The sequence below is a fragment of the Odocoileus virginianus genome, chromosome 7 (assembly GCF_023699985.2).
Source record: "Odocoileus virginianus isolate 20LAN1187 ecotype Illinois chromosome 7, Ovbor_1.2, whole genome shotgun sequence".
In the NCBI taxonomy this organism is placed as follows: Eukaryota; Metazoa; Chordata; class Mammalia; order Artiodactyla; family Cervidae; genus Odocoileus; species Odocoileus virginianus.
In genome coordinates this window covers 13,093,081-13,116,324 of record NC_069680.1, presented here as the reverse complement: position 1 = coordinate 13,116,324, position 23,244 = coordinate 13,093,081, and the positions used below count along the sequence as shown (strand labels likewise).

Genomic DNA, 23,244 nt, shown 5'->3' with positions numbered 1-23,244 from the left:
TGTCCATTTAAATAAGATTTAAGTTGGTACAGTTTATCTTTAAAAATACTTCTATAACTAGATTAAGCAGTCTTCCCAGGTTTTAAAAATAACTTTCCTTAGAATGTCTCTCCTTGCCCCCAACTTTGGAAATTTTTTTTTTAAAGCAAAGATAAAGAGCTTCTGCCCAACTCTTTTTTGTATCTTATGCAAAAGTACAGATAGCTTGTCTTCTGGGTGTCACGATGAAGGTTCAAGAGCTGGTTCTTTATCCTAAAGGATCGCATTACCACAGGTTGTTCCCACTTTTCAGGTATTCATCAATTTCTTAATTCTTGGGGTAAACTTAAGTCTTCCAAATCAAAAGTTAATGTTTTATCCCAAATCTACAGCCCATCTTATATCAAAACATGAATTCAGCGTGGGTGGACTTAAGAGTTCACACTAAGTAAGCTACCACTCCCTCCAGGAAACGTACACATAGGGCCTGGCACACACACAGTACTAGAATTGTAAAAATTTGTATCTCAAAGTGAAACACTAGCACCTCCTTTTTGTTGTCTGCAAGCCTTAGTCTTTATCTACAAAATGAGGATAATATCATCTACTTTCTTAAGATGTTGGAAAGGCCAGAGGAGGTAATACATGAAAAGCATTTAGCATAGTTTTTGATAACACAGAAGGCGTCAAAAAATGACAGGCATTATCAGTTATCTCCCCAGTCAAAAGAATGTCAGTTATTTTTTGGAAGCAGGTATTATATTGCCACTCACGGGCATGAACTCTCCCACCATGGTTACTTTCTGAGACCACACCTCAACAATTTTCCGTGTGTTCTCCACAGGCATTAGAGTCCCTGCTGATGGTATTTGCATTGGTGAAATGGACCTGCTGAGACAACAAAGTTGAGAACAGTCTAGCTGAGGAGAATGATAAGCAACATCTTCTAAGTTCTGGGTATTTGACAATAAACATGGTGGTGCTTAGCCTTTCAGAAAAGGAAAGTTCAAGGACTAGAAATACACAGGATTGTTAGGTCTACTGCACCCTCTAGTGGCCACAGAGAAGATTGCTTGTTTAAAATTCTAGTTTGGTTGAAATTGCAATATTGATGCATATATACATCACTCTTGAATTTAAAAAATAACCAATTTGCCTTTTTGTGTTCTCTGCCTATGTCAAAACAAAACACAACCTACTATTAGGAAAATCCAATGCTGTCACAATTTGATCCATTTGGTTCTGAATGAAAATACTAATCAATAGAGGAAAAGGGACAGGCAGCACTACCTTTCATGCTCTATGGACTCTCAAGTGAGGACTGAAGATAATTGCCTTTGTTGCTTTATGAAAGGGAATTTTCAAATGAGCATCTTTCTAAAACAGCAATTTTTTTCACCAAAGGGTTATTTACAAGACAAGGTAATAATTAAATATGCCCAAGACTATGAATCTATTCTCTGCTCAAACCCTTCATTTTTATAATGGGTAATTATAGTAAAAACTTCAATTAACCAGAACCCTCAATTAACATGATTTCCCCTCTTGCACTCTATTTTTAGGACAAAGTGGTGGAAAAAAATCATAAGACATCATTCATGTGAGTGATTTAGTTTGAAAATCTTTTAGGATAGAATATACTGTAGTATAGTAAGTAGAAAAAAATCTTGAATAAAATTACATCCATACCATGATGACCAATACACATGAAGAGAATAAATTATTTTGTTGAATACTGTGGTATAACTGTAACCTTTCTATTATCTTTTTAATGTTATGTTGTTACATGAATCAAAATCAAAGAGAAGTAATGAATAAACTCAACATATATACTACAACATTTTCTATTCTACATCCATGTAGCACTGAGACTGAGAATCAGAATCTTAAATCCTTCAAAGATCTCTATAGATGTCAGAAAAATATTTCAGACTGTCATATCCTATCAAGAAAGAAAAGTAGGTCACTTGGGGAATATTTCCTCCAAAATGAGCTGAAACAAGAAGGGTTTATTAGTTAATTTTCAACTAATTTGAAAATAAATGTATCAGGACATTCCTTATTCAGAAATGTCAGTCTTACTCAAAATCTCACTGCAGTACAAAACTCAACAGTCCACAGAGTAGTTCAGGATAAGTAATCACTCTTGAATAGAAAGCTCATGATACTAAGTCCATCTATTTAAAATACTGTTTATTTGTGATTTTACATTAATTAGCATTACATCTAAGAGCAATATCAGATAACATTTATACATTTTCCACAGGACACAGAGGTTCATTGGCTCATTCTTTATGCCAAAGCAAGTAAATAGAGGCATTAGCAAAAGGTGCAAATAGTTCACTGTTGCATTTAAAAAATACTTATGCACATTGCATTCATTTAAGATATATATATTTTTAAAAAGTTATGGAAAGTATAGTTCACAGGTTACTGTTTCTACATACGTTGTAATACAACATAAATGATGTAGAACAAAAAAGAATCCTCAAACACAGAATTAAGCAACTGAAGGTTTCCACTAAGATTAAAACACTGACTCCAGTAGTTAGTGAGATCTAGAACGAACTTTCCAGGCTCCATTTCAACTTTGCATCATCAAACACTCACAGTCAAACAGAACCAGCCCCGCAACACACTATAATCCATGGAACTTTTTTTATACACCAACTCACCCTCCAGAAATACTTTGGATTATTTTTACTCATTGACTATTTTGGATCATTGATTTTACATTGATTTGTGACATTACTTGGGTGAAAGGAAAAAAAAAAAAACTATATTAAGCCTAGGTTTAAATTTGTATTTACATTAGAAAGAAAGTTAACTGAAAAGATAAGAAAAATTGGTAAAAATTAATAAGTGGTAGTTTTCTCATGGTGGGGGTGTGGGGATTAGACCCACTGCTTTCTTCTAGTGCCACCTTCTAAAAATCATAATGTTAAAAAGGATTTCACCCTTTTAAAACCTGAATGTCAACTAAGAAATACAATGGTTTTGGTAGAGAATCAGAATTTCAGCAATTGGGGACATGCTTTCAATAAATTACACTTCAAATCCTATCATGACCGTGCAGCATCACCCTAGAACTCTTCTCCTAACACCTCTCTTATTCCCGTCACTGCTCACTTCCTCTCTCAGTCTCTTCCTTCCCATTTGGTTACCATGCGAGGGCTTTTTCATTCATTAGCAATACTAAGAGAAAAATACATTATAAGGTTCAAATATGAATCTTGTTATGCCTTTAAATGCTCGAATCCCCTTTTGATACTAAGTCCCTGGATTCTTTAATTATACTTAAAGTATACTTAGTACCAAGCAGCCTCAAATGTGCTCTACTGTTAAATGATTAGCTAATATGCTTATGACATTTTTATACTGAATGGTATACAAACGTCTCAACATACAAAAATCGTTTTTGCCAGAGTTAAACTAAATAACCCATGTTATGTGTATAAAATCCCCTTCGTTGAAAAATAAGGGGGTTTCTAAACTAATAAAAAAGGAACTTTTCAAAAATTATAGTTTACTAAAATGACCTTTTTTTTTTTTTTTTTGCAAACAAAGTTACTTCAGGTGAGGAAATTTCATACTATGAATAAAATTCCAAATGAATCTTTTCTTAACTTTAAAAAAAACAATTATGTGCCAGTGTATACTAATGCTATAGATTCTTATCTTAGAAGCTTTTAAAGCATTCTGTTATGCCCATTGAAACAATGGGAACCCAAAAGTTACAGTCAATAATCATGATAAAAAACTATAATCTCATTACCAAGTGAAGCAGGTTTTGAGAAACAAAAATTCTCTCACTTGTTCACTGGTAATTTCTTTCTAGATATTATGTAGAAGGCCTGAAGTAATTCAGACAGATATCTGTTTGTGGGGATTATAATAATACTTCATGAGGGCAAAGCTAATCAAAACTAGCAATTGTTTAAAAATTCAAAACCTTTTTGGGACATAGAAAATGAGAGATGACTTTGAAAGTGTTTTTCATAATATGTTTTTCTTTTAGTAAAACTCTTTCCAGTTCTTAAAAGTCCAGTTTGCTACAGACCCCCAATCTGATCTACCACTGCATATTAATGATCAACTTATATGTGGTTTTTAAATGTGCAACGTCACATTGTAATAACAATTATAAAAAGACTCTATTTAGGCTTCAACTTTCTCCTTTTTTTTGTTCTTTTTCAGAAAAGAAGGAGTGCGGAATTTCTTCTTTTTCTTGGATGGTGATTTTGAAGGTGAGCCTTCGGGTGACAGGACTTCTTCAATTTTTTCTGGAGACTTGATGGTTATCTCGATGCTTTCTATGGTGGTGCTTGTGGTTAACCTGCTTACTCGCTGAGCAAGCTCATCTTCAACACCATGCATGTCATCCTTGCCATTCACTATCAGGACAGGTACGTCCATGGAGATGAAGCTCTTGGAAAATAGCTCATGGTTTTCTATAAAAGGGGAGGATTTTTTTGTTATTTTATATAGTCAACATCTTTGCTTTATTTTACAAAACTGAAATGCTTAAGCAATGTACTAAGGCATTACTTTGATCCCAATAAAGACAGATGGTTATTTTAATAGACTATGGGCCTATTAGCATGACGCTAATGCTCTTAAATGGTATAAAGGGAACAAAGTTGTTAGAACAAAGAATGAAGGCTAGTTAAGTCCAGTTTGATGACTTGACAGTTTCATTGTAAATCAAGTCAGTATAAATGAGGAAGACAACATACATATATTTTTCTTTAATTTTGGAGTCATCTGGCAATCAAAGTTGAAAAAGATTTCATGCTTCTGACTGGAAGACATATGACAAACCAATTTTAATTTCACAAATTCTTAAGAACTATTAGGTTGCCAAATATCCAGATTAAGGTAAGTCAGTGTAAATGCTGAACAAAAGTAGCACCCCATAATAATAAAAGAAAATAAAATCATTGGGAGCTGTAAGTAAAATGCATGGTAAGAAACTTACTGTATCAGGTGTTCAATTTCTTTATATGAAGACAAATGACAGAGGGACAGACTCTAAAGATTAACTGGGTGAAGGCTGTGGGAAATTACATTGAATACCTTCTAATTTTTCAGGGATATTTTGCGGTGACTGAGTTTGAGACTGAATTTGTGAAACAGATGAAGCGTCATCTGAGAGTAATTCCTGCTCAGCATCTGTTGGATAAGAGTTTAGTTAAAAGCCATGCAAAACAAAAAAGCATTAAGATTTCAGGAAGGTTAGTGCATACATCAAATACCTGCATACACAGGGATGATAAACACTTCAGCCATGAGCTGAGCATGCTCACAGTTATCCCACACATCGATCATTATGTGTGGAAAGAGGAGGTTCATGTGTTAACACTCCGGCTGCTACTGCTAATTTGACATACATGCTTTAAGGAAGCATGGCTACTGGCAGCCCAGGCAAATAATATGTTAAGCATTTAGCTTTTGCTACAGTGTTAGAAAACCAAAAATACATTGAGCAGCCAAATGAAAGGAAATCTGAAAGCCTCACCAATGATGCTACATTAATGAGGCAAAATGCCTCACTGAATTTTTGAATAATATCCAATTAGTGATTCCTATCAGAGCAATATTAGTGAGCTAATTCAGGTCACAATGAATGTGGAAGAAACTACTTATAAAGTTAATATACAAGGAGATGGTTCTATTGTGCTATATTTGTTACCTGGCATCTTTAGGCTTTCAAAAAATAAGAGATTAAAGAGGGACATTTTACAAAATACAAAAATAAAGTTTCCAACCTTATGTTAGAATGAACATAAGTTGAAGAATACCACTTAGAACACTTAATGTGATTATATTAATGAATCAGGATGACTCCCTTTTGTCACAAAGACACTATCACACTAATGAGAACTGTTTCTTGGATGATCCAGATGTCATTAGTTCTTTCTACATGATATCAAACAGGCACAAAGATTCTTTAACTAGTGGTTCTATTTTGCTTTGGGTAAAAATTTCAACTGTGTGTTGAAGATGCTTTAAAGCAGAGGCTCTTAGGCTCTTTGGGGGGGTCACAGACTTCCTGTCCTCTACCCTGCACCCCTGACTTCCTCAAATATAAAATTAAGCAAATATTAATTATATTTTATATTATATTTAAGATATTTTTCAGATGGCTCATAGATTGTCTGAAGCTTATCTAAAGAGCCAAGACTGAGAACCCTCTCTAAAGAATCTCTTATTCTTGAGTACAAGTGAGCTAGTATTCAATTGGTGTTTTCATGAACAGTTCTTAAATGCAACCCTTACTTAGGGTTCTGAAGTCAGAAACACTTACTAGAGTGCCCATGTGCTTAAGGGAAGTCACATAAAAATTCTAGCATCCCACTTTATTTTAATTTGGAAATTACAGTACTGACATCTTGAGACATCCAGAAGCAACAGAGATTTTACAAAACATTAAAGCCACATACCTGTGAATTTACAATTATGTCAAAGTAAAACAAAATTTTTTAAAAAGCCACATTTTCTGAAATGCTTAAATCTATTAATTTATCTACATTTACTTTAGCTACTGATTCTTTACTCATCTGGGGATTTCACTTTACTATAGAAGACTTTCTGCTAGCAATCAGATTGCTTTCTAAGGAAAACAGTCTTCTCTACATGTTAACATATGTGGTCTGTGGTAACTCTTCACATTTTAATCCTACTTACACTCAAGCAAAGACTGAGAGAGAGCACATGGAACAACTGATGGTAAAGAAACATTAAAAAAAAAAAATCCTGACTGCCTTCTATCATCCAACTCAAGGGGCTCTGTTAGCAGTGTGGTTAGCTGGGGCTTAACTTCAAAGTGAACTAACCTTCCAGGCCTTGCTGTTTACGTTCGATTGTCCTCTTATACTCTTCAAGTTCTCCTTCTGTGAGATGACTGAAGGGGTTGGGAGGAGCTGGTGGGGCATGATCATCATCTTCAAACTGCATGGTCTTACAAAAAAAAACAACCACTGACTTGTTACCAAGAGTAATAATCATATATGTATATTTATTTATATATATTTACATCTATATATACCCACAACTTCATACACACCCACTTAAATGTATATATGATGTTATACCCTAACTCACAACACCCATAAGAAATGATAAAGTAACATGTTTTAAAATATTCATATCCAGATTAGTGATTTTAGACTACTGATCCAATAGACTAAACCTGCCAATGATGCTTCCTCAAGCCTGCACAGGTCAATTTTAATAACTCTTTAAAAAAAAGAAAACTAAACCAAGTTCTAGAAACTTCCATGTAACTAAGAAATACCTTAAAAACCAAGAATGTCAAAAAGCCTTTGTAAAAAAAGGCTTCGAAAAATGAAACTGCACCAAGAGAACTTTTAAAATCTGCTATGAAAATAAACTTGTACCTATTTGCTCTAGGAAAGAAATCAATGAGCCTTTGAACTAAACATGGCAGATTGAACCCATGCATTAAAAGAAAATTCCTCCCAAAACCCTACTAAAACGATAGTAAAGGAATAGTAGCAAAAATGGTATAAACTTTTAAGGACAAAAGGATGGAAAAGGAGACAACACAGGATGAGAAATGGTAACACATGGTCAGAAGATGGAAAAGCAGGTGGAAGAGTAGGTGGCAGAGATGAGAGAACTGAAGCCTTAGCCCTGCAAAGAAGGATGCAAAAAAGAATGCCTGTGTGCCCTGGAGGTCTGAATAAGGCTCAAGTACCACAGAAAGTCGTGGTGAAGAAAAGCTGAAAAGGGGCAACTTAGAAGTGTGAAGAAGGAACAGAGGGATTCTCAGCTCCCCTTTCCTGTTCCATACACACGAGCAGTGCTCTCTCATCTCTGCAGAAGATCAGGGACTTATTCTTCAGAACGACTGATTTGGGGACACAAAACACAGTTCAGGGCTCCCAGGATGATGGAGGCAGACTGGCAAGAGACTAGAGAACTCTCTGGATAAATTAAATGACTCCAGATAAAAGAACTACAGATACTAGCATTTGGGCATTCCTGAAAGAAACAGCCTGGTCCATATCCAGGCACCCTGCAGAGGGGCTCACCAGTTCCCAAGCCCTGCACACACCTGAGCTCTGACTGGCTTTCAGTGTCTCATTCTTAAAGACAGACAGACTACCACGGACTTCCAGACACTTGAGGAAAAGCTTCTAACATGGAGGAGACCAGAATTAAGAAGAAAAAGGGAACTCAGAAGAAAGAGACAATAAAGGCAGCTGAAGAAAAATTAAAGTTGATATCCTCAGAATAAGAGGGGAAAATAGGAAATACTATAAGAGAAAATAAGACCAAGATATTATAAGGAAAAAAAAAGGGACATTCAGGGAATAAGAAGTCTTAAAATTAAAAAAAAAATCAAGAAAATTAAATAGAAGGCTTAGAAAATAGAGTCAAGCAAATCTTCCAGAAAGTAGGATTAAAAGACAAAGAGAAAATAGGAAAGAAAAAAATCAGAGGCTTAGTCAGAGATCCAACTAACAGTATATTAATATATATCCCGTGAAGAGGAAGTGAAGAACCTCTTGATAAGGGTGAAAGAAGAGAGTGAAAAAAGCTCAACATTCAAAAAACTAAGATCATGGCATCCAGTCCCATCACTTCATCACTTCCCCAAGTAGAAGGAGAAAAAGTGGAAATGATGACAGATTTTATTTTCTTGGACTCCAAAATCACCGTGGACAGTGACTGCAGCCCTGATATTAAAAGATGCTTGCTCCTTGGAAGAGAAGATATGACAAGCCTAGACAGCATATTAAAAAGCAAAGACATCACTTCACTAACAAAGGTCCATCTAGTCAAAGCTATGGTTTTTCCAGTAGTCATGTACGATGTGAGAGTTGGACCATAAACACTGAGTGATGAAGAATTGATGCTTTCAAATTGTGGTGTTGGAGAAGACTCTTGAGAGTCCCTTGGACTCCATGGAGATCAAACCAGTCAATCCTAAAGGAAATCAGTCCCCGTTAGGGTTAGGGTTAGGGTTCACTGGAAGGCCTGATGCTGAAGCTAAAGCTTCAATACTTTCGCCACCTGATGCAAGGAGCCAACTCACTGGAAAAGACCCTGATGCTGGGAAAGACTGAGAGCAGGAGGAAAAGGAGGGTGATAAGAGGTCGAGATGGTTGGATGGCATCACTGATTCAATGGACATGAATTTGAGCAAACTCTGGGAGATAGGGAAAGACAGGGAAGCCTGGCGTGCTGCAGTTAAGGGAGGCAAAGAGTCAGACATGACTTAGTGACTGAACAACAACAATATATAACCTGACAGAAAAAGAAACTGAAGGGAAAAAAGATTACTTAACTGAAGAAATACTTTAAAAAATTCCCAGAACTGAAGGACAAGACTTTGCAGATTGAAAAGGGTTACTAAATGCTAAAAATGGAAACAAAAAAGAAATCTACTACAAAGCACACCATCATAAAATCTCAGAATAGCAGGAATGTAGAAAAGGTCTTAAAAAAGAGGCCTACAGGAAGGCACATGAATCACAATACTCTCCTGCTTTCAACATTAATGGGAGTTAGGGGACAATATGGTGATGTTTTTCATATTACTTGCAAAATAGAATTCTTTATCTATTACATGCACATATGAAGGTAGAATACAGGTTTTCAGACTGTTACCTCTTATGACACGTATCCTTTCTCAGAAAGCTATTAGAGGATGTGCTCAATGATAAAGGAATAAATCAAGAAAGTGGGAGACATGCTGGAAACAGAATGCAGGAAACAGAACCACACAGCGAGAAGCACAGGAGCCTCAGGATGAGCCAGCATATCCGGCCTAAAGAGCAGCTAGCTGAGATCTGGACCCTAATGACAATGACAAAGAGTGGACCTGAGAGATTGCCTGTTACCTTTGACTCTGTGGAAAAGAACAGTAAGAAAAGTTTGGGAAGAACTAAGCCTCAGTTCAGTTCAGTTCAGTCGCTCAGTTGTGTCTGACTCTTTGCAACCCCATGAATCACAGCACTCCAGGCCTCCCTGTCCATCACCAACTCCTGGAGTTTACTCAAACTCATATGTCTACCGAGTCAGTGATGCCATCCAGCCATCTCATCCTCTGTCATCCCCTTCTACTCCTGCCCCCAATCCCTCCCAGCATCAGCGTCTTTTCCAATGAGTCAGCTCTTCACATGAGGTGGCCAAAATATCAGAGTTTCAGCTTCAGCATCAGTCCTTCCAATGAACACCCAGGACTGATCTCCTTTAGGATGGACTGCTTGGATCACCTTGCAGTCCAAGGGACTCTCAAGAGTCTTCTCCAACACCACAGTTCAAAAGCATCAATTTTTTGGCGCTTAGCTTTCTTCACAGTCCAACTCTCACATCGAACTAAGCGTAATGTATCCAAATACTAAGCCAATGAAAAAAGGAGGCAGCTTTTTCTCCGGAGGCAGAAAGGTTGTCTAAAAGGAAACGTCATTTTGGAATACGACCTCGCTCAGCAGTAAGCATTTAAAAATACAAACATTTAAAAATATAAACACATAAAAATATAAGCTTGGGAACTGGTGAGCTCCTCTGCAGACAAAACCTAGACAAAACATCGTGATATAACCTTACTGGGAGAATGCAAACGGGAAGCCTTGTGTAAATAGGCTAAATCCTCATCATCCATAAAAGAAGTCACTATTATCTTTCATTAATTCTAAGATGTGCTTTTCTCTCACAATTTCTCATCTCTTAAATTTGGATTCATCTTATCATTGGTTTCTTAACAATTATAAATGTCAGCATTTATATCTCTTTTAGTGATATATAAAACAATGGTTTAAGCTGATGAAGTAGATTTGATGACATACAACTGAAGTCTAAAACTGATAAAATCAAGAAGGAGAATAAAGATGCTCTTTAGAAACCAAAGTAAATGCTAGAATAAAGTCCTTGCCCCTAGAAATTGGGAATTGAAGATGACATTTTAAGTCTTGTGGATTATTTGACTTTTTAACCTGTGTTTATATTAACATTAGTAAAAACAATTACTCATATTTAAAAAGCAGAAATTATTGGGAAAACAAAGATCATACTGCTTCATGGACTTACAGAAGGAGGCTTATCCACAACAATTCCAGCAAGCAACTGAGACTGTGGTCCTGCTGTTTTCAAGTCGTATCGATTTTGTTCTCGAATCTGAATTGAAAAACAGTAAGAAATTCTTAGGGGCAACTCTGCAGGTGACCTTTGGCTTACTATTTGACCACCCAGGGTAAGGGCTGCTTTAATTCCCCCTCCATAAAGCTCTCTTTCACCATCCTAACAACTCACATTAATCTCCTCCACTCCTCTTGACATGAGATTTCCTATTGTCTTTCAGTGTTAGAGAGCTACATTTTTCACTAATACAGCAGAAATATGTCTAATACTTCTTCCCCATATAGCCCTCTTATCAGAAACCAGAAAAGAGCTGGAGGTATTCCATACAAGTTAAAATTATACAGAATTAAATTGCAAATTCTTCTGTATTCAAACCTCTAAACTTAGCATTAATCAGATTCAGTCTCTAGTGATTTAAACATAAAACAGCATAAAAATGCCTCCTCCAGCCACAGAAGACCATGTCTTACCTTATTTCTCTTTTCTAGTACCTCATTTGGGTTGGTGTTTAAAGGAACAAACTGATTTGGATCTTCAATTTTGATAGGTGTTCCGCTACTAACTTTAGAAGAGTCCTCTGCTTTCATCCACTAAAAAAAAAATCAAAAATTTTCTAGAATGAAACTTTGTACTAAAGAAATATGGTAGGTTCTTGACAACTGTTTATTGACTCAAGAGGGTGGGGGCATACACTGCCAATACATTAAAGAATTTCACTAAGCAGTTTTTAGTGGTAAATTAGTGTATCTCCCATACTAGTGAGAATTAGCATTCACTTAAACAAACAAATGTTGGTACCATGAAGAACACTAAATTATGCAGCTATTTAAATTTTCTCCTTTTGGCATTTTAAACATGTTGGTGAAAATATTTCAAGCATATAGAGCTTGATCTCACACTAACTCACATTTAGAGTTGCTACCTGCACTGAAGTTTTATCATGTGATGATGGCTAAGAAGTCATCAAAAAGGACTCAAGAAATCTCTTAGGATTTAGTTTTTCAGATTGCATTTAATAATTTTGGCTGACAGAATGGGCCAAGCCCCTGACTAGCATTTTGCAAAGGGGATAATCTGGTAGTAATCTATAGTATAATGGCACCACAGGGGTGGAAGAGCCTTATATAATTCTCATTTATCCATCATATCCCTCAAAGAAGGATAATATTTATCAAGATTAATGATGACTAGCCACTAGTTCTTTCAAGAAAATTAATTCTAGGAAACATATGTTCTTTTACTAGGAGATAAGAAATCATATTGACTAGAGAATAAACACTGAAGCCTAGGTATTTCCATACTGAATACTACTGATTTATATCATAGGATGAACTAATTCTGAGTACCTAGAGAATATTTAATGATAATGATAAGCACTCCAAGATTAAACCAAATCTGAGACAAAACGTTGAAAACTTTAAGATTACCTGTTTCTTTATCTACAAGATCGTGCCTAAGGGTAGCTACGTGCAGTAATTCACAAAACTTGGCACCATTAGGAGTTGACAACTTTTATAGTTCTGATTCGTGAGTACACTATAACTATAAAGCAGTCATCATGCAATGGATAGAACTGGGTTCCAGAGTCAGATTGCCTGCTTTCAAACCCTGATTCTACCATTCACAGATGATTAGTTAATCCCTCTGTGCTTCAGTTTTCTCATCTATAAAATGGAGGAGAAAAACAGCATCCGCTCCATAGTAGGAGAAATAAATGAGATAATTTATGTACGGCATGTGAAACAAAGTGCCTTGCACAAATGTTATCTAATAAGTTATAGTCAAATTATTATATTCTACTTTCCCAATATCTTCAACACAGAACACTCAATTCATCAGTAACTAGGCAAAATCTTTAGTAAAGGCAAAGCATGTTAAGTAGGGACATACTGTGATTTTGGTCCTGGGGCTCGTCTCCCCATTCCGAGACTCCTCAGGCACGTTCACTTTCATGTAGGTATTTGGTGAGTTCAACCATCTGGTTTTTTCACGCTGCTGCCTCTGTGCCATGTATTTGAGAGGTGAGAGGGGCACTGTATCATCTTCGAAGGAAAAGGCAGTCACAGTGGCTGGGATCTCTACATCACTCTTGTGCCTTGGCTTTTCTCGAATGAGAGGGTGCCTATAAGCATAGCCTGTTCTATATCCCTGGGGGAGGGAGAAACCACATTTGAAGCAATCAAACTTGTCCCAAACACAGCATTTAGAGGTGAATTATTTAAACAAATGATTCTTTCGCTGAAAAACAAAAAGGGGAAATCCTTCCAAACTCCACATAACTGCCACATAACACTAGAGTTGAAGTTAAGCAAATTTCAAGATCTAGTTAAAATTGATTTCAGCTGACAAAGCAATTTCCACTCACACAACTATTTCTGACAAAGGTAATTTCAAAACTGCTGACCAGAAACACTTTCCAAGATATAAACTGGTTTTCTGGAGGCCAAATCTCAGTGCTCACTTAAGTCTTTGTTCCTGGGTCTGAAGGCAATCTGCTTTCTGACTCTTAGCGGAAGAGGGTAAAAATCTAAGATAAGATGACAGCTGCCTGTTTCACCAATTCTTAAAATACACCAAGTTCCTTCCTAGGGTCAGACTGCTCCCAGAGGAGTAATGAGCATGTTCCCAAACCACAGGGAGGAGGGGACATCTGGTCCTAAATCTGCAAACATGAAATCAAGTTCATGGTCAATTTTTTACCTACCAAGTTGTCCAGAGTCCTCATCAGCCCTTCGAACTCAATCTCGCCAACCTTCCACTTTTGATGGGAACCCATATTCACTCCTCCTCCTCCAGATGCCACTAGAGTGTGAGTGGAAGCTTTGTACTTCTGAAGGTCCAGCACAAGCAGATTGTCTACCCCACCTGCCCCCGCCAGTGCCCGCACCTGTAATTGATGGCACAGTATTAGAGGCACAGGACTGGAAAGACTGGAACGAGCACTTCACTTTGAAAAAGGCACAAGTTTGATTCTGCAAGTATCTGTAACATGTCTTCAGGCTACCAACAAAGAAACTTGTGACAGCAGGCAGCTTTAGGAGCTTTTCCATCTATCCATACCTTCCAGGGCTCTGACCCTCCCTGATGGAAAACACATTTAGAGCCATACCCTTTAATATATTTCAAGTAACTGAATTCTCTTGCCAAATTTTAAAGTTCTTTCCTTGCAGTTTTCCCATGGCCGTCCAGTTTAAACTTTTGTTGAAAGTTATAATTTTAAAGGAATATAAACACCATATTGTGAATTTAAGAATACTGAAGCAGAAGTCACCTCGTTATTTCAATATAATGAAGCTTTTCATAGCCTCATTTGAGAAGATTGACCATTAAAGCAAAAAAAAAAAAAAGTTGATAGTTAATAACAGTTAAAGTTGGTAGGAAAAGTACACCCCCTCTCTCCCCTCCTTTTTGCAGCCTTTCTAATAAATTCAGATTCTAACCATTTGCTTCAAGAAAATCTGCTTGGTTTCTCTTAAAGGGGGGAAATTAGGGCTGTTAAATATGCCAGCTTCTCTGGGGTTAATAAATATCTAATCCACTTTAATAATGAGACTGAGGCTATGGAACCTCTGGAAATTGCATGAGTTCCTAAAACTTCTGGTGCTGCTCTTACCCAAAAGTGACCACAACACAGCTGATCTTTGATAACTGGCAGTCATCTTTGTTCATCAATTAGCACCACACCGCTAGAGGGTGAAAAGGGAGAAATGTGCAACTATACCGTCTTGAAAAGTAGGATTATGAAGAAAATTATGTTTACGAAGTCCTTAGATTTGGTGTATGTGTCTATACATGAATTTTAATTTTCTTTCTTCCTGTTTTCAAGAGATACTCAGTTGACCCTTTTTACTCAAGTAAAGCACAACTTCTCTTAAAAGACAAAACAAAACAAAACAAAAAGCCACCAACTGATAGAACTCTGGAAATAAGTAAACACAATACCCAACCCAACAAATAATAAAGCAAAAAAAGGCAGGGAGAGGGGTAAAAATTTTTCTTACTTGAGTCTCACAGGCTATCTGCACATTAAAAATGTAATGAAAAGCCTCCTCAACTGTTTCTCCAAGTGCTACCACACCATGATTTCTGAGTACCAGCACCTAAAATAGAATCCCAAAGCAATCACTTTAAATAACTGGCATAGCTCACACTGCTTTCATCAACAGTAACAGCAACAAAAATAGCTCCTTTGATAGAGACTCTACTACACACCTTACAACTTGGCCCCAGAACTTTCTGCAGTTGAATTCTCTCCTCCTGTTCATCAAGTGACCCTTGGTAGTCATAATAGGCAACATCTCCCAGGATCAGGGACTCTTGAGAAATTGGAAGGATCCCGCACTTCATGGAGGACACCTATTTCATCGGGTTCATGCCAAGATAACACATTTGGTTACTGACTACACCTTCACAGGAACTGGATTCTTCAGTCAGCTCACGCAGCACTGGCCTATTCACTGTGCTCAGCACTCCAGACTCCTCCCATTTTAGTTCTTTGCTTCTTCAAGAGAAAGAAAAGAACTTGGGGATTCTATTTACATGCTGTGCCAGATATTAGGAAAGAAGCTTTGCTCTAAAGAACTCAATGACGCAATTATTAAACTGATTCATTAAAAATGCAAATGCTCTCTCTCTTTTCAGTTTTTTCCCAGAACAGTAGCATTTAGTCCAAAGGGCCTTTTGCTTTCTTATGCAGAGGATTAATACTTTGAAAATGACTTCAAATGGTAGGGTCTGAAAGAATGAAGATTATAAAGTATCATGGAAGGAAAGCCATGGAAATAACACTTCCCAGGGTCATTGTTGGTTTTGGCCCTTCAGTGACTTACAGCTGCTGTTGCGAGGGTATGGATGTGTATCACACACTTAACATCAGGACGTGTTGAATATATCGCGGCATGGGGACTGAAGCCTGCATGGTCAATTTTCAAATTAGTACTTCCCTGATCAACCACTTCTCCTATTATATTGACTTTCACCTGGAAAAATCAGAAAGACACTTAACTGGTACACAAGCATCAAAGTTTCCCGTGTTCCACAAGCTAAACTGGTGGGTGGGGTTGGGGTGGAGGGGGTGGCAGACTTCTTTGTCAAAAGCCGGAAGGCAAATATTTTAGATTTTGTGGGCCTCTGTTGCCACTACTCAACTCTGCCACTACAGTAAAAAAGCTGCTGCAAAGGACTGTGAAAGAACGGGTGTGGCTTTGTTCCCACCAAATTTTATTTACAACATGTAGTCTGCAACAAAATAGCATTGAGCAAGAAGTACAATTTTTAAGAAACTGAATAACTTAAGCTCTTCCCTGAAGGTCTGGCATTTATTGAACTTGCTGGAAAATGTCTATTTGCTAATTAACACTATAGCACTAGAATCAACAAAGTTCCTACTGCTCTAGAGGCCAATGACAGTACTCCAGAGTACAATCGTGAAAAAACAAATGCTGGAATGTCACACCCTATAGTCACACCAACGGAACTTTGTTTAAATCTACCTATAAAACATATAGACTGTGTGTGCATGTTTAAACAAATTACAGAGTGCAGAAAAAAAAAATCAAAAGATTCTCTTCAAAACATGAATGGGTTTACTGATGAGATCAATTCATTTATTAGGCTCTTCAACTACCCTGCTTTTCTTGAACCCTAAAGCTCTTCTTAAAAAAAAATCAACATTAACTTTCCAAATTCTTCCCTATTCACTAGTAAATGTTTTTCCATCCATACCTCTTCTTGTTCTGTCTGGTACTAAAAGCTAAAAGCTGTCAGAAAAGTACAAGGAAGCACAGAAAAAGTAACATAGGAATGAAAATTGTACCAAATTGGAGGCTGTGGCTTCAGAAAAAGACAGCCCTCTGGGAATTATTATTATGTGGTCTTGCTCCTTACTTATTCTTACCTGGGAGAAACAAAACAAAACAAAATAGAATTAGTATGAGGTGTTTATATTTCACAGTGTAAACATGACTAAGAATATACTCATAATGAATAACTCTAAGATATCTGGGTGGGGGGTGGACAAAGCAGAAATTAAAGGTGTGCAACATGAAACTTGCCTTGAAAAGGTTTCTTCCCTCAAGCCTTCAATACTTGCTAAAAAAATCTGACATTAGGTCTTCATTTACTGGACTTACCTAAAGTGTTATTTTGGGAGTTCTAAGGTTGTTTAGGGTCAGCTCATCTCAGGATAAATGAATGCCAATATTATTCAACCTAATGAGATATGACTATAATTTTGATTTACTTTATGGAAATTAAGGGGAAACAGGCAAAGGAAAGAGAAAAAAAATCTCTTCCTAGGAAGGAATTAAGGTGGAAAAGAAAGGGAAACCAAGGAATAGCTGGAGGAAGGAATGAAAAGTTGTAGGAAAATTGCATCTCATATCTGTGCCATTTTCATCACATATTATTTCCATACTTTTTGCTTCCAAATATTGTCTTTGTTTCCAAGTGTGGCAACATGTAAACAAGATAATGATGAAGAACGGGGAAAATATATTTAAAAAATAAAGACCAAGGGGGAAACCTCCTTTGCCTCCTCTACTTTCCCTGCCCCAAATGCTTTTTAAAGCATTTAAAGAAAAAAAATCACTGACTCTCAGATAAAATTGATACACAGAGAAAATCCTGCCAGGAGGATTTCTTTTCAGATAGGTTCTGCGACTGGTCTGAATTAAAGAAACAACACAGGTAACAAATGGAGAAGAAAGTTGGGGTTAACAGTAGCCTCTCAAAGATAAGGTTTAAATCAGGATGAGGCTGTGGTCCAGCATGCTACGTTCAGAGAACAAGGTCTGAAAACTGGACTTCTGAGTAAAGGTGAGGAGAGCACAGTTACCTTCAAGTTGGGATTTTAAAAAAAGGAATTGAAAGCCGAAGGACTCACTGATATGTATGTATTTGCCAGGTGGGCCCATCCAAACAAGTCTGCAAGTCTGTACAGGCTGGCAAGTTTACAACGAGTAAGCTTTTCTCCCTTCACATACGAGGATGTATCTGCTCCAGGAAGGTCATTGATAGGTGTGACCATGCCGAGACCTAAGAGGAAAAATTGGGGAGAGAGATTCACATCAAATAAATTCCTTACCTGAAAATTAGTTGCCAGAAAGTGGCCTGAGTCTGGGAGTGTTCCAGCCTGTAAATGATGATCTGAAACTTACCAGCCCACACAATGTTGCATTAGCTTATCCTCCTCCAGGATAGTACACTGAGAGTGAAAGTACCTATCAGCTATTGCCTTGCTGTTTCATCTAGTACTTGGTAGGGAGTGATGTTAGGGAGTTAGGCTCATGCCACTGGGGGAATATGGTCATATGACCCCAATGGTAACAGCTGATAAGATCTATTAAAAAAAAAAACAACTACCTTACCTCTTTTGACTTTTATTCAAACAAAAAAATATTTAAGAATGCAATCAAACAATAGTCTGGTTTCTGCCCTAAACAAGCAACAAAAACTGGTCTTAATCTCTAATGACCCAATTGCTAAATTCAACTTTTGCTGTCTTCATTCTCCTGGTTACCATTACCCACCTCTTTCCTAGACTTCTTCTCTAGGCCTGTGTGGCATTATTGTGGGCCTCTTGGCCCTTAGCCCTACATACTCTAGTTAGGGTGCATGGCATATGTCAGATAATCAGTATTATAGAAAAAGTGGACCAAACTAGCTCAACCTTTCAATTTTCCAGTTTCTCCCAAGTGGGAAGAGTGAGTGATGTTGGAACTCATCGTTCCTCTCACCACTGATCTGCCACCCCCGCCATCACCACATTCAAACCTGCTGAAAGTCTTCTCTCCCCTTCCTTGGCTATGCCCTTCTCACTGATCTCTCCGTTCTCATTCCCACAACCACTACTCTAGTTCAAGCACTTATAACTCACTCTGGGACTCTTTCAAAGATTCTTTAACCAGATGTGTGTGCCAAGATACTGGTCCACGTGAGTTCTACCCACACCTTGCACGTTCCCACCATCATGTCTCTTTGCATGCTATTCCTCTATTTGGGAAGTACTTGAATTCATTGAACTCCTACTTGTAAATCTTTAACAAAAAAGAAAAAAAGGAAGTAACAAAGAAAGAAAGAGAAGGAAAAGAAAAGTCCCTGAGGTCTAGGATTCTGTACCTGCCCAGGTACAGCAGTCAGTTCTGTGCATGTTTCTCTCTGAGATGTAAAGTGCTTGTACTCAACAAGTTATGACTCTTGGCATCCTTACAGTGTCCAGTCCACCAAACTGGCACTCTCCGTAAAGGCCTGGTGAATGGATAAAATGTGCTAATACCTCTTTTACATCAAGTTCTAACTGCTACTGCTCCATTGTTTTAAAGTCTGGTTTGTTGAGGCCTCTCTTCTTTCATAAAGTTCTTTTGGTCCACTTCACTCCATAATCAATTCCAACTCTGAGTTCACAGCAAGATGACTTAGAAAAAGTCAGTAAACAATTTCTTTTATGTTGCTTTGTAATTTTTTTCCTCTCCAGTTATCTTGCAGTTTTAATCTTTTGTGCATTCAGTGTATGTCTCCTCAACTCATATACGCATTTATCTGGGGCAGGGACCACATTTTATAACTATCTTGTAATCCTCACAGAGTCTAGTAAACGTCTGGTTGGTATGAAAAAGTAAGAGACCCTAACACTATGTCACTCTAAGTATTAGATGTTATAAACTGAAGCACTGAACCAGATCAGAACATGCTGCTAGAAATGTACACTGTTCAAAGTGGAGATGAAATCATGTTTTTCAAACTTTACAAAACTGACGTACTGAGGGGAGGTGAAGTAAAGCCCGAAAAAGAACTGGTCATGATGTAATCCGCAATCTGTTGTAACGCTAGTAATCCAGTTGGATTATGGCCTTTCTTCATCTGTTCTTGAATAAGGCATTCCAGGTCTTCCCGAAAGGCCTGTAATACACAAAAATAATCACTGAGCACATGCATGTCACGTGGAGCAGAATGACCCCAACATAACTTGCTCTGATATAACCAATCTTTCCCCCATTCCTCTCAGGAATAACTTTCATTTACACTATCTAAAAATAAATATAAAGCACAAAATAAGAAAATTAAAACACTGGAAGCAGCTGCAAGAAACTTGCTTTCAGGGGATAGAAAATCACTAGGCATTCTTAATCTCTAAGAAAATGAGCTTTACAACATCCACAATACAAAGGCATGGGTAAAGGCAACTCTGTTAATAATATGCAACTAGAGCACCCAGTATAGCCTGATGTAAAAAGAGACCCATTCCTTGCCCAGCAGCTTATTATCTAGGTTAGGATAGACTCCTTATCTGAATGGAACTTGCCTCTGACTATAGCAACTCCCAGCAAAAGTCTTCACTAAGACATAGTAAATCAAGGCTTCCATTTTATGATTTCCATGGCAATTCCTTAGCTCTATAAACTCTGAAAACAAACTCATAAAGAGCAGAGAGCTGATTACTCCCCTCTGCAACACTGTGCTAAAGAAAGAACTTTTCTCCCAACTCTGGGTACTAAATGTTCCTGTTTTGGAGCTCTGCTTTTCTTCTTTTGGGAAAGGGGATGGTAAGTGTGGCAGATAGTATTTATACAAATAAAAATAATGAATATTAAAAGAACAGTTTCTATTCCAGTAAGCTTTGAGTTGCTAATATAATTCATCATTTGAAAAAACCCCAATCCTTCACATTAGTTGAATTAGCTGGCTTTGTATTTCTATCACACTCAACCAACACTTAGTTTATTAATCACCTATTCTCTTGCTCATGTCTATATTCGTTCACCTTAAACATGAAGGCGCTTGCATTATAAATTATCCAGACCTTGCTCTTCCATTTGAGATTAGTTAAATGTGTAGCAGAATGCCCTGCTGGAAAGTATATTCAGTTTGTTCCCACTTCACTTAAAGAGGGAGATGGCAGAATATACTGCTTTGTAATCATTTCCTCCAAGAGAGCAGGTATAAACACCACGGAGATCACTGGAAAATTCTCCCGAGAAGAGTGACTCTCCTCCGAGTCCCTGTGAGTAGTCTTCCTTGTAAGGCTGAGAATACAATCTCCTGGAGTGGCTGCTTAGATGGAGCCTTGCTTAGAGATGGCTGAATACACCTCAGAGGTTTTCAGAAGGAAGAACATTTTAAAATAATTTAGATAACGGCATAGAAGCTCATGCTGAAAGGGGAAATGTTGTTGTAAGGCTACGAGGTGGTAATACATATTAGAACCAGTCCTGACTCATGCTTGCATTGCTTTTAGAAAACAGTTGAAAGGCATCTGTGATGTGAATTGAAAGAGCTGAGTGTTAATAACTGTAATCTTGGGAGCTCAACCATGGAGCACCAAAGAACACATTGACTGAAACTAGCACGGGAAGAGAGTAGGAAGTCCTTCTTCCCCATTGCACCGCGATGGCCTGCAGAGGCATCTGAGTCAGCAGTGAACCTGCATCTCCTGTTAGGCAAGGGTTTCAACACCACCACCACATGGCAGTGAGAGGCAGGGGCAATGGCAGTCAGTGATGGACTGAACAGACTCTGGTGTGACGCTTTCAGAGACACAGACACGTGTACCACACACCACAGCTTGGATATGGAAACCACTGATGAACCTTTTTAGACTATGTAAACCACTTCAAGTTCTTGGGACAATTTAGGGGAAAGTAGAATTCCAAGAGAAGGATACTGCTTGAATGATTAATTTAAAAAATACTAGTTGTAACCATATTTGAATTCTGAGTTCACAGTGCAGTTTATACCAGTTAAACATGGTTTCCCTTTTACAAAGGCTTGTTAAACACAAATTCTTGGCATAATTATAAAAAAATTCTAACCGTCTAATTCCATTGACTTTTATCTAGTTCATTTAAGTATGTGATTTAAACCAGAGATACTATCGTATAAAATATCCTTGACAAAGACACGTTGCACCCATCAGAAAAACTCCATTAATATATTTCTAAGACCTTGTGAACATAAAACGGCTGTGAGCTGCATATAAGATGGATGGACATCTTCATATTGCTGACTAACATGAGTGTTTTAACATGTTTAAGGCTGAAAGGAAAAGAATCTTCCAGACATACTCGTTTATCTTTATATAAACTACAGAAAACTTCTAGACATCTGGCAATGGGCCAATCTGTTCTTCTGAAACTTTATCTTCCCTTCAAAATCAAACTCTATTTAAACCTGCTTTAATTCAAAGAAGCTATAACCAATATTATTTGATTCAGTGAGGAAAAAAAACTATACCTACTATATGTATCACAATAGCTCTGAGAAGTAGGCATTATTTATTCTATTGAATACTGCACCTTATGTTGGTTCAGCAAGAATTTAAAGCAGATTCCATAGATTAAAATGATACAAAAATAAATATTGGTAAGAAAAATCAAGCTAAAGAGAAAATAAGCATATGGAGGTTAGACTGAGCCAGGAATGAGGTTGAGATACAAACAGCACACTATAAAATTGTATCATTTGCTAGAGATGGGCCAATTTTTATCTAAAGTTTCCAGCAGCCAACATGAATCAAGACAATTGCTCAGTATGCTGATTTACAATGGCTTTAAGAAAAAAAAACAAAACCAAGTAGTTGCTCAAGAGAATCACAATTATTTACGATCCTGCTGAGAAATTTCTGCTGGGTATATTGAGAAAGCTAAATAAGAAAGGTTGAAAAGTTTGTTCAAGGTCACAGAGCTAGTAAATGTCAGAGACAAGGACTCAGGTCAAATGCTTTTTTTCATCAGTGAAAATGCCTTTTTAAAAAACTTCCATTTATCCCATAAGATAGTGAGTACCATCCTAAAGCTTTGAGATGATCCATGGTGTCATAGAGGAATGCGTAAGCCCTTCTGAAATTAAGATAAATATATAAATTTCCCTTTTAAGGCTAGTGAATAGCTTCCATGCCGTACAGAAGAAAATAATATTCAAAGTAAATGAAAAGTTCCCAGCCTTTTTATATAGTTGACAGTGCTTCAACAGATAAGAATTCTTTTATTCCAGAAGATTTAATATTTTTTGTCATGAACATTTATAACTCAGTTCTTAATGTTGCAAATATTTTTGAAATATTGTTCAGATAATTACCTCAGTCATAAAACTGTTAGTATAAAACTTACTAATGATATAAAACTGTTTCAGCTGGCTTTAAAATTTTATCAATAAACA

General features: G+C 37.2%; 1 protein-coding gene across 12 annotated transcripts in view; it reads right to left on the bottom strand.

The window, feature by feature from the left end:
* Positions 1–2,151: 2,151 nt before the first annotated feature.
* The window catches only part of ADD3 (adducin 3), a 133,209-nt gene continuing 112,116 nt past the window's right edge, over positions 2,152–23,244 (bottom strand). For 10 of the 12 annotated variants that reach the window (XM_020905428.2, XM_070470148.1, XM_020905427.2 and 7 more), the window contains 13 exons: positions 19,851–19,989; positions 17,975–18,126; positions 16,907–16,987; positions 15,921–16,070; positions 15,304–15,447; positions 15,093–15,191; positions 13,796–13,978; positions 12,982–13,239; positions 11,562–11,681; positions 11,041–11,127; positions 6,816–6,939; positions 5,056–5,151; positions 2,152–4,430 (listed from right to left, as the gene is read on the bottom strand). In XM_020905428.2, the coding sequence (XP_020761087.2) occupies positions 4,138–4,430; positions 5,056–5,151; positions 6,816–6,939; positions 11,041–11,127; positions 11,562–11,681; positions 12,982–13,239; positions 13,796–13,978; positions 15,093–15,191; positions 15,304–15,447; positions 15,921–16,070; positions 16,907–16,987; positions 17,975–18,126; positions 19,851–19,989 (1,926 nt within the window). In that variant the 3' untranslated portion in view covers positions 2,152–4,137. Of the gene's footprint in view, positions 4,431–5,055; positions 5,152–5,671; positions 5,686–6,815; positions 6,940–11,040; positions 11,128–11,561; positions 11,682–12,981; positions 13,240–13,795; positions 13,979–15,092; positions 15,192–15,303; positions 15,448–15,920; positions 16,071–16,906; positions 16,988–17,974; positions 18,127–19,850; positions 19,990–23,244 lie in introns of those variants that run through there. The other 2 variants (XM_070470149.1, XM_070470151.1) reach the window with 2 other exon arrangements.